This window comes from Callithrix jacchus, chromosome 18 (genome assembly GCF_049354715.1).
Source record: "Callithrix jacchus isolate 240 chromosome 18, calJac240_pri, whole genome shotgun sequence".
Taxonomy (NCBI): domain Eukaryota; kingdom Metazoa; phylum Chordata; class Mammalia; order Primates; family Cebidae; genus Callithrix; species Callithrix jacchus.
In genome coordinates, this window is record NC_133519.1 from 14,072,787 (window position 1) to 14,083,982 (window position 11,196).

Genomic DNA, 11,196 nt, shown 5'->3' on the forward strand with positions numbered 1-11,196 from the left:
AAAAATGCAAAAATCTGGCCAGGCACAGTGGCCCACGTCTGTAATCCCAATTCTTTGGGAGGCTGAAGCGAGCAGATCATGAGGCCAAGAGATCAAGACGATCCTGGCCAACATGGTGAAACCCCATCTCTACTACAAATGCAAAAATTAGCTGGGTGTGGTTGCACAAGCCTGTAGTTCTAGCTACTTGGGAGACGAGGCAGGAGAATCGCTTGAACCCTGGAGGTGGAGGTTGCAGTAAGCCAAGATAACGCCACTACACTCCAGCCTGGCAACAGAGCAAGACTCCGTCTCAACAAATAAATAAATAAATAATACAAATACAAAAATTAGCCAGGTGTGGTGGTGTGCCTCTATAGTTTCAGCTACTCAGGAGGCTAAGGCAGGAGAATTGCTTGAACATGGGAGGCAGAGGTTGCAGTGAGCTGAGATGGTGCCACTGCACTCTAGCCTGGATGACAGACTGTCTAAAATATATATATATATACACACTTATATAAGTCCCCTATAAATAGCTATAAATCCCCTATGCTGCACTATTGTGGGGAAGACGGAAACCTGACTGGCTCTCTGAGGCAGTCTGCAGAAAGTGGGCGTTGCTTGTGGAGAGGCATAGGAGGCTGTTGGAATATGGGAGGATCATGGTCTCTGAATTTTCCCACATAACGTCTCACTAATTCTGCCCCTTTGTGCCCTCTCCTGCTTCCCTTCTTCTCATATCTTGGATACCCTCTGCCCTTTTATTGCTCATACTTTTCCATTGTGATACAATTCCACCTAAGAAAACCAAATACTTGGAAGAGAATGGGAAGGTTGGAAACAAGACTCATTAGGCAGGCCTTCTGGGTGGTGGTCAGGCCTTGGAGGTGGGAACACCAACATTTCCCTATGACTTGTGTCCAAGTGAATAAAATGGTACTTTAGATCTACCCAGAGCTTCCTGCAGAGCAGACAAGTGAATTTTCCTGCTGTTGGACAACCAGGAAGAACCTTGAAGCTCTAAATTAATCCGTTCTGCAAGCTCTGTGAGGATTCTGAATTCTTTAAATATTTTTCCTTTGCCAGCTGGTGCAATATTTGTCAGTAGAGGACACTAGAGGAACATTTCAGGAGGAACCATTACTTCCTTGTTCTGGTGGGTCCCAGAACATGACTTCAGGACTCATCTCCAGCAGTCCCTAGCAGCTACTAGCACCCTGTGGTCAGCAGCTTCAGGCTGTTTCAGGGAATGCCTCCTGTGAGCCACCTCCAATACACAGCTTTCCCAGGCACTCTAGAGGGTAGATTTCCTGTAAGTTCTGGAAGGCAGATTTCTGGCACATTCCACCAGCATGGAATCAGAGCAACTTCTGTGTCATTCAGTGAGCCACAGCCATGCCCTTTCTTTCTTTCTTTTTTTTTTTTTTTTTTTGAGACAGAGTCTCACTCTGTTACGCAGGCTGGAGTGCCCTGACTTGCATCTCAGCTCACTGAAACCTCCACTTCCCAGGTTCAAGCGATTCTCCTGCCTCAGCCTCCCCAGTAGCTGGGACTATAGGCACACACCACCACACCTGGCTAATTTTTGTATTTTTAGTAGAGATGAGGTTTAATAATGTTGGCCAGGCTGGTCTTGAACTCCTGACTTCAAGTGATCCACCCATCTCAGCCTCCCCAGTGCTGGGATTACAGGTGTGAGCCACCACACTGAGCCAAGCCATGCCCTTTTCAAGAATTTCTGGATCTCAGACTTGGTGGCTAGGGATCTCCCTTTTTTTCTTTTTTTTTTGAGATAGAGTTTTGCTTTTGTTGCCCAGGCTGGAGCCCAATGGCTCACCACAGTATCTGCCTCCCAGGTTCAAGCGATTCTCCTGCCTCACCTTCTTGAGTAGCTGGGATTACAGGCATGCACCACCACGCCCGGCTGATTTTGTATTTTCAGTAGAGATGGGGTTTCACCATGTTGGTCAGGCTGGTCTCAAACTCCTGACCTCATGATCCTCCCGCCTCAACCTTCCAAAGTGCTGGCATTATAGGCATGAGCCACTGCATCCGGCCTGGGCTCTTCCTTATGCACCCTAACTCTAGGAGTAACAGCTGCTCCTAACATCTGCTCTTCCTACGTGCTTTAGAGTTCTCCCTTATTAGCCTTCCTCATTACTCCAATCCCCTGTTATCAACTAGAGTTGATAATTCTTTTTTTTTTTTGAGACGGAGTTTCGCTCTTGTTACCCAGGCTGAAGTGCAATGGCGCGATCTTGGCTCACCACAACCTCTGCCTCCTGGGTTCAGGCAATTCTGCTGCCTCGGCCTCCTGAGTAGCTGGGATTACAGGCACGAGCCACCATGCCCAGCTAATTTTTTGTATTTTTAGTAGAGACGGGGTTTCACCATGTTGACCAGGATGGTCTCAATCTCTTGACCTCGTGATCCACCCACCTCAGCCTCCCAAAGTGCTGGGATTACAGGCTTGAGCCACCGCGCCCGGCCCTGATAATTCTTTATAGTAAACTCTCCCTGTTGATATTGTATCATTTGTCTCTCTTGATTGGACCCTGACATACAAACAACATGGTGGTTGTATGTGCAGCAGTTGGATGGGAAGGGGTGTTCTTAGAACTACATCTTCAGTTTCTGGAAAAGCCAAGGCCTGGAGGAGTGCCACTGCTATATGATACAGGTGAAGGCAGGGAGGAAGGGGGTTTGGTGGTGAATATCTTGTGTCTAGAGTTTGATACACGTTTAGAGAATTCAACCTATTATCAAACTTCAGGGTTTCTGCAAGACCCTTGACCAGTTTCCCTCACAAGTGTCCCAGGAACCAAGGAGAGAGTCTAAAATTCCTTTCAGCACTAATTTTCTCTAAGCAGGGGTATTATGAAATCTGACTGGTAATTTAGAATGCAGACTGACCTGAATATAGAGACTACAGGCAAGAAGATCAGTCAGGAGGCCTTTGCAATAGAGCCCATGAAAGATACAACGTTAACAAAAAGGGAAGCATAAAAACAAAACACATGATTTTCCTCAGAGAACCAGCCTTTGATGCCAGATTACTAGATAAAATACTTATACTAGGCCAGGCATGGTGGCTCACTCCTGTAATCCCAGCACTTTGGGAGGCCAAGGCAGGCAGATCGCCTGAGGCGGGAATTCGAGACCAACTGACCAACATGGAGAAACCCTGTCTCTACGAAAATACAAAATTAGCTGGGCGTAATGGCACATGCCTGTAATCCCGGCTACTTGGATTACGGGAGAATCGCTTGAACCTGGGAGATAGAGGTTGTGGTGAGCGGAGGTTGTGCCATTGCACTTCAGCTTGGGCAAGAAGAGCGAAACTCCATCCCAAGAAAAAAGGAAAAAAACTTATACTAAAAAAATTATTTGTTGTTGCCGGTCGTGGTGGCTCACGCCTAGAATCCACTTTGGAAGGCCGAGGTGGGCGGATCACCTGAGGTCAGGAGTTCAACACCAGCCTGGCCAACATGGTAAAACCCCATCTCTATTAAAAATACAAAAATTAGGCTGGTGCAGTGGCTCACGCTTGTAATCCTGTAATCCCAGCACTTTGGGAGGCCAAGGGAGGTAGATCACCTGGGGTCAGGAGTTCCAGACCCGGCTACCCAACATGGTGAAACCCCATCTCTACTAAAAAAAATTAAAAAATTAAAAAAATATATATATATTTATAGTATATATATATTATTTATATAATTATAGTATATATTATATATATCTATTGGGCCGGGCGCGGTGGCTCATACCTATAATCCCAACACTTTGGGAGGCCAAGGCGGGTGGATCACAAGGAGACTATCCTGGTCAACATGGTGAAACCCCGTCTCTACTAAAAATACAAAAATTAGCTGGGCATGGTGGCGCGCGCCTGTAGTAACAGCTACTCGGGAGGCTGAGGCAGGAGAATTGCTTGAACTCAGGAGGCGGAGGTTGCAGTGAGCCAAGACTGCACATTGCACTCCAGCCTGGGAGACGGAGCAAGACTGTCTCAAAAAATAAAAAGAACAAAAATTGCCGGGCGTGGTGGTTCACGCCTATAATCCCAGCGCTTTGGGAGGCCGAGGCGGGTGGATCACAAGGTCAAGAGATCAAGACCATCCTGGTCAACAAGGTGAAACCCCGTCTCTACTAAAAATACAAAAATTAGCTGGGCATGGTGGTATGTGCCTGTAGTCCCAGCTACTCGGGAGGCTGAGGTAGGAGAATTGCTTGAACCCAGAAGGCAGAGGTTGCAGTGAGCCGAGATAGTGCCATTGCACTCCAGTCTGGGTAACAACAGAGAAACTCAGTCTCAAAAAAAAAAAGAACAAAAATTAGCCAGGTGCGGTGGCTCACGCCTGTAATCCCAGCACTTTGAGAGGCCGAGGCAGGTAGGTCATGCAGTCAGGAGATCGAGATCATCCTGGCCAACATAGTTAAACCCCGTCTCTACTAAAAAATTAGCTGGCGTGATGGCACACACCTGTGGTCCCAGCTACTCAGGAGGCTGAGGCAGGAGAATTGCCTGAACCCGGGAGGAGGAGGTTGGAATGAGCGGAGATCACGCCATTGCACTCCAGCCTGGGTAACAAGAGTGAAACTCCGTCTCAAAATAAATAAATAAATAAAATAAATAGACATGAAAAAAAATTAGCGAGGCATGGTGGTGGGCGCCTGTAATCCCAGCTACTCGGGAGGCTGAGGCTAGAAAATCACTTGAACCTGGGAGATGGAGGTTGCAGTGAGCCGAGATCATATCCCTGCACTTCAGCCCAGGCAAGAAAGCAAGACTCTGTCACAAAAAACAAAAACAAACAGAAAAACTATTGTTTATCTGAAATTAAAATTCACCTGGTATCCCAAGTGTTTTATTTGTTCTGTTTCCTAAATCTGGCAATAGGGAGGGTTTAGTCTATAGAACTGAAGATGTACCTGAAAGGACAGTTGGGGTAACCCAAGGGCTTCTTGCACAAACAATGGACCATCAACCTCCAAGGCCCTTTCTCAGCCCAGGTCAACACCTGTTCTCTCTTTCCAGTACAAGCCTCAGAGATTTCAACACTTTTCCTTTCCTGTTCAACACTGTCACCATTCTCTCCCCGGGCCTCCTCTTCCCAAGGCCCCACTGTGAAGCAGGGTGCAGCTGCCTTGCCGCTTACCCCCAAAATAAGTTCCTAGCCTCTCACAAGAGCTTTACCTCTAATCACCAGAGAGGAAGAGGCAGGGAGACAAATGCAGTCAACACAATCAATGACAAAGTCTTGCTCTCTCACCCAGCCTGGAGTGCAGTGATCACAGCTCACTTCAACCTCTACCTCCCAGGCTCAAGCGATCCTCCCACCTCAGCCTCTCAAGTAGCTGGAATTACAGGTGTGTGCTACCACACCCAGTTATTTTGTTTTCAATTAAATTTTTTGTAGAGATGGGAGTCTCCCTATGTTGCGCAGGCCGGTCTTGAACTCCTGGCTTTAAGCAATCCTCCCGCCTTGGCCTCCAAAAGTGCTGTGATTACAGGCATGAGACACCTCACCTGGAAACAACAAATAATATTTTTAGTATAAGTTTTTTTGGTTTTTTTTTTTTAATAGAGATGGGGTTTCACCATGTTGACCGGGATGGTCTCGGTCTCTTGACCTTGTGATCTGCCCGCCTCGGCCTCCCAAAGTGCCGGGATTATAGGCGTGAGCCACCGTGCCTGGCTGTATTTTTTTTTTTTTTTGAGACGGAGTTTCCCTTTTGTTGCCCATGCTGGAGTGAGCCATCACGCCTGGCCAGCGTGTTTATATTATTCATCCTTAAAAAGGAATGAAATTCAGATACATGCAGTTTTGTACATATGTAATGCCATTAAACATACAATCTTTAGAAATTGTAGCTCACGTCTGTAATCCCAGCACTTTAGGAGGCTAAGGTGGGAGGATCACCTGAGCCCAGGAGTTCGAGACCAGTCTGAACAACAAACATAGTGAGACCCCTTCTATACAGAAAATAAAAAATTATTCAGGCATGGTGGCTAACAGCTGTGGTCCCTGCTACTTGGGTGGCTGAAGCAGGAGGACCTCTTGATCCCAGGAGGTGAAGGCTACAGTGAGCCAAGATCGTGGCACTGCGCTCCACCCTAGGACACAGAGCGAGACCCTGTCTTTTTCTTCTCTCTCTTATTTATTTTTATTTTTTGAATGACAAAAGGTTCTCTCTCTTATTTTTTAAGAAAGAATTTTTTTTTTTTTTTTTTTTAAGATGGGGTTTCTCCATGTTGGTCAGGCTGGTCTTGAACTGCCGACCTCAGGTGATCCGCCCGCCTCAGCCTCCCAAAGTGCTAGGATTACAGGCGTAAGCCACCGCGCCCGGCTTTTTTTGTTTTATTTATTTATATATTTATGAAAGAGATGTTAAGAAAGATATCCTATCTTAAAAACCACGAAAAACTCTTTAGAAATAGAAAATGATACCATGAATATAATCTGGTTTTCTCATAAAGTTTTTTTTGTTTGTTTGTTTTTGAGACAGAGTCTCACTCTGTTGCCCAGGCTGTAGTGCAATGGCGTGATCTCGGCTCACTGCAACCTCCGCCTTCCGGGTTCAAGAGAATCTCCTGCCGCAGCCTCCTAAACAGCTGGGATTACAGGCGCCCACCGCCACAACCTGGCTATCTCATAAAGTTAACATGGGAAGGCTATGGACAACGGAAGTTATTCGCGTTTATTTTGCCTTTGGAGAAAACAAAAAGTATCCACAACAAAAACTGGTTCCTTACTACACTCTAACCTTTGGAGATTTTCAAGACCACCCACAAGGCCTCTACTCCTAGGACCTGGCCCTCCTTCCAGCCCGGCTCTCTCCAGACTCCATTTCCCAGAAACCCCAGCGTCCGGGTGGAGAAGGCATTTCCCGGGCGCCCCCTTGCGGCGCAGTGCGGCACGGCTCCGGTTCCCGGCGGCCCTCGCGGCAGGTTCCGGGTGTCCGGACTGTTCGTGATGGCGGGGGCTGGTTCCGCTGCTGTGTCGGGGGCAGGGACCCCTGTGGCGGGGCCCACAGGCCGCGACCTCTTCGCCGAAGGGCTGCTGGAGTTCCTGCGACCCGCTGTGCAGCAGCTCGACTCTCACGTGCACGCCGTCAGGTGGCGGAGAGGGAAGTTGGGGGCGGGCCTGTCTCTGGCTTTGTAGGGGCGGGGCCCAGAAAGGGTTCTAGCTGGGAGTGGGCATAAATTTAGGAAACACTGGAAGCGGGGAGGACAGGCGGGAGGCCGCAGGTGGAGAGTTCAGCGGAGGCTGGCTTCTCGCAGTACCTTGTAAATATGTAGGGGAGTTAGTTTTCTGAGTTCCGGTCACTGCCTGACCGTGTAGGCCTTGTACCTCTTTGCAGAGAGAGCCAGGTGGAGCTCCGGGAGCAAATTGACAACCTAGCCACAGGTGAGTGATGAGCATCCCCGTGTACTCGGCATCCTTCAGCTCACTTTCAGGACCTAAGGTTTTTGCTAACCTCTGGGCTGGGTTTGTGTCACTTGCTTCCAGGACATCAGGGCTGCCAAAGGACTCCTTTTAGGGGTTGTCTTAAATCTCTGATGTCTGTGGCCTGTGTGGGTGCAAGTGTTTTCCATCCCATTACCAGCCTGCTTTACCTCAGAACCGAGATGAGCCATTAGATGTTACTTGCAACTTAATTCCATCCCCAGAACTGTGCCGCATCAATGAGGATCAGAAGGTGGCCCTGGATCTTGACCCCTATGTTAAGAAGCTACTTAATGCCCGGCGACGCGTTGTCTTGGTCAACAACATTCTACAGAATGCTCAGGTAAAAGAATATCATACCAACAGTGATTCTTTGCCCTTCTTTGTAAGTCCTGAACACAATGAAAGGCACTGTAATTTTAAAATTCTCTGGGGAAAGGGAAATTCACTTTTCTCAGTACTTGGAAAATATGTGGGAGAATTCGTCTCATTCTCAGTATTCAGTTGCTGCCATTTACATTGTTTTGTGTGTGTGTGACAATCTCCCTCTGTCACCCAACCTGGAATGCAGTGGCTTAATCTCAGCTCACTGCAACTTCCACCTCCTGGACTCAAGCTTTTCTTCTACCTCGGCCTCCCGAGTAGCTGGGACTACAAGGGTGCACCACAACGCCCAGCTAATTTTTGTATTGTTTTTCTAGAAATAGGGTTTCGCCATGTTGCCCAGGCTGGTCTGGAACTCCTGGGCTCAAGTGGGTTTTCCACCTCAGCCACCAGAAGTGCTGGGACTGCAGGAGTGAGCCACCACACCTAGCTATTTATTTATTTATTTTGAGATGGAGTTTTGCTCTTGTTACCCAGGTTGGAGTCCAATGGCGCAATCTCGACTCACCGCAACCTCCACCTCCTGGGTTCAAGCAATTCTCCTGCCTCAGCCTCCCGAGTAGCTGGGACTACAGGCACGTGCCACCATGCCCAGCTAATTTTTGTATTTTTAGTAGAGACGGGGTGCACCATGTTAACCAGGATGGTCTCGATCTCTTGACCTTGTGATCCACCCGCCTTGGCCTCCCAAAGTGCTGGAATTACAGGCGTGAGCCACCGTGCCCGGCCTGGCTATTTATTTTTATGAGAAATGATCTGTCACCCAGGATCAACTTCAGTGGCATGATCACGGCTTGCTGCAGCTTCTACCTACCAGGCTCAAGCAATCCTCCCGCCTCAGCCTTTCGAGAAGCTGGGACTACAAGCATATACCTCCATGCCCAGCTAATTATTTTTCTAGGGACAGGGTTTCACCATGTTACCCAGGCAGGTCTCAAACTCCTGCACCCAAGTGATCCACCCACCTGGGCCTCCCAAAGTGCTGAGATTACAGGCGTTAAGCTACTGCACCTGGCCTGCTGGCCTGCCTGGCCTTTTTTTTTTTTGAGACGGAGTTTCGCTCGTTACCCAGGCTGGAGTGCAATGGCACGATCTCAGCTCACCGCAACCTCCACCTCCTGGGTTCAGGCAATTCTCCTCAGCATCCTGAGTAGCTGGGATTACAGGCACGCGCCACCATGCCCAGCTAAGTTTTTGTATTTTTAGTAGAGACAGGGTTTCACCATGTTGACCCAGGATGGTCTCGATTTCTTGACCTCATGATCCACCCGCCTCGGCCTCCCAGAGTGCTGGGATTACAGGCTTGAGCCACCGCGCCTGGCTTCTCCTTTTTTTAAAATTATTATTATTTAAAGACAAGGTTTCACCATATTGATCAGGCTGGCCTTGAACTCTGGACCTCAGGTGATCCACCCACCTTGGCCCTCAAAGTGCTTGGATTACAGGAATGAGCCACCATGCCCAGCCTTTTTTGTGTTGTTTGTTTTAAATAAATAGGATCAACTGGGCATGGTGGCTCACACCTGTAATCCCAGCACTTTGGGAGGCCAAGGCAGGAGGATCAACTGAGGTCGGGAGTTCAAAACCAACCTGACCAATGTGGAGAAACCCCATCTCTACTAAAAATACAAAATTAACTGGGCATGGTGGTGCATGCTTGTAATCCCAGCTACTTGGAAGGCTGAGGCAGGAGAATCACTTGAACCTGGGATGCAGAGGTTGTGGTGAGCCATGATCACACCATTGCACTCCAGCAGCCTAGGCAGCAAAACTCCGTCTCTTTTTTTTTTTGAATTATTTTTTTTGAGACGGAGTTTCGAGTTTCGCTCGTTACCCAGGCTGGAGTGCAATGGCACGCTCTCGGCTCACGGCAACCTCCGCCTCCTGGGTTCCGGCAATTCTCCTGCCTCAGCCTCCTGAGTAGCTGGGATTACAGGCATGCACCGCCATGCCCAGCTAATTTTTTGTATTTTTAGTAGAGACGGGGTTTCACCATGTTGACCAGGATGGTCTCGATCTCTTGACCTCATGATCCACCCGCCTCAGCCTCCCAAAGTGCTGGGATTACAGGCTTGAGCCACCGCACCCGGACTTCTTTTAATTTTTAAAACTCCGTCTCAAAAAAAAAGATCTATGATGTCCAGGCAGGTCTTGAACTCCTGGGCCCAAGTGATCTTCCCTCCACTTCCTCCTAAAGTGCTGGGATTATAGAGGGGAACATCATGTCTGGCCTACATTATTTTTTTTTGAGACAGAGTCTTGCTGTTACCCACGCTGGAGTGCAGTGGTGTGATCTCCGCTCACCACACCCTCCACCTCCCAGGTTCAAGCGATTCTCTTAACTCAGATTACAAGCACCCGCCACCACACTCAGCTAATTATTTTGTATTTTTAGTAGAGATGGGGTTTCACCATGTTGGTCAGGCTGGTCTCGAAATCCTCACCTCAGGTAATCACCCACTTTGGCCTCCCAAAGTGCTGGCATTACAGGTGTGAACCCCTGTACCAGACCTACATTCTTATACTTTAGGAAGACTTTGAGGTAGACCAAGCCCAAGGTATTTTTCAGCACCTAGTTCACTTACACGCTAAAGCCTTTCACAGCAGTTATTAGATTCCAAACCCTCCTTGTCTTGTAGGAACGGCTGAGGCGGCTAAACCACAGTGTTGCCAAGGAAACAGCCCGCAGGAGAGCAATGCTGGATTCAGGAATTTACCCCCCTGGCTCCCCAAGCAAATAACAGATGAGCCTGTGGCCTCAGTACAAGTACTGTTCTCCAGCTACCTTGTTTCAACAAACATGCAAAGATCCTAGCACAGTCCCTGTAGACCCTGGGACATTAAAAAGGCAGCCCTAGTTTGTTTGAAGCACTTAATCTTACCCATTTATGTAGGGGCCCTATACACAGCCAGAATGAGGTTCCCTAAGGACTTACATTAATTATGGCTGCTTCCTTCCACAAATGAGCTAAGGCTTTTTTTTTTTTTTTTTTTTTTTTTTTTTTTTTTAAATAAAGCTGCACTTGAGGCTTACCTTCTTCAGGCCTAGTTAACCAGAGGGGCTTCCTTTATGTTACATGCCTGGTTACATGGGCCTGGACAGCATGTCCTCTACCTGTGACTTCTCATTTTCCTGTTTACAGTGGGATTTGGAGAGGACAGGCAAAGTCAAAGTGAACGACTGTCTACCCACTTTTCTATTGCACTGGCTTGAATACAGTAGCAGTATTGATAGAATCATTTTATTCAATAAATACTTAAAACAGTATTCTACTTTACTCTGGTATATGGAAAGGTTCCAGGAGTTTGTACTTTAATTCAAAGATAGCTTCAAATTGTGAGCTGAATATAATTAAAAGACTCAACAAGAATATACAAAGCA

General features: G+C 47.8%; 1 protein-coding gene across 1 annotated transcript; it reads left to right on the forward strand.

The window, feature by feature from the left end:
* The first annotated feature begins 6,917 nt into the window (after nt 1-6,917).
* Nucleotides 6,918-11,082, forward strand: SNAPIN (SNAP associated protein). The gene is made up of 4 exons (XM_002760055.5): nt 6,918-7,099; nt 7,345-7,391; nt 7,655-7,773; nt 10,454-11,082. The coding sequence occupies exons 1-4, from the start codon at nt 6,957-6,959 to the stop codon at nt 10,553-10,555; spliced, it is 411 nt and encodes a 136-aa protein (XP_002760101.1). The 5' UTR covers nt 6,918-6,956; the 3' UTR covers nt 10,556-11,082.
* The last annotated feature ends 114 nt before the right edge of the window (nt 11,083-11,196 follow it).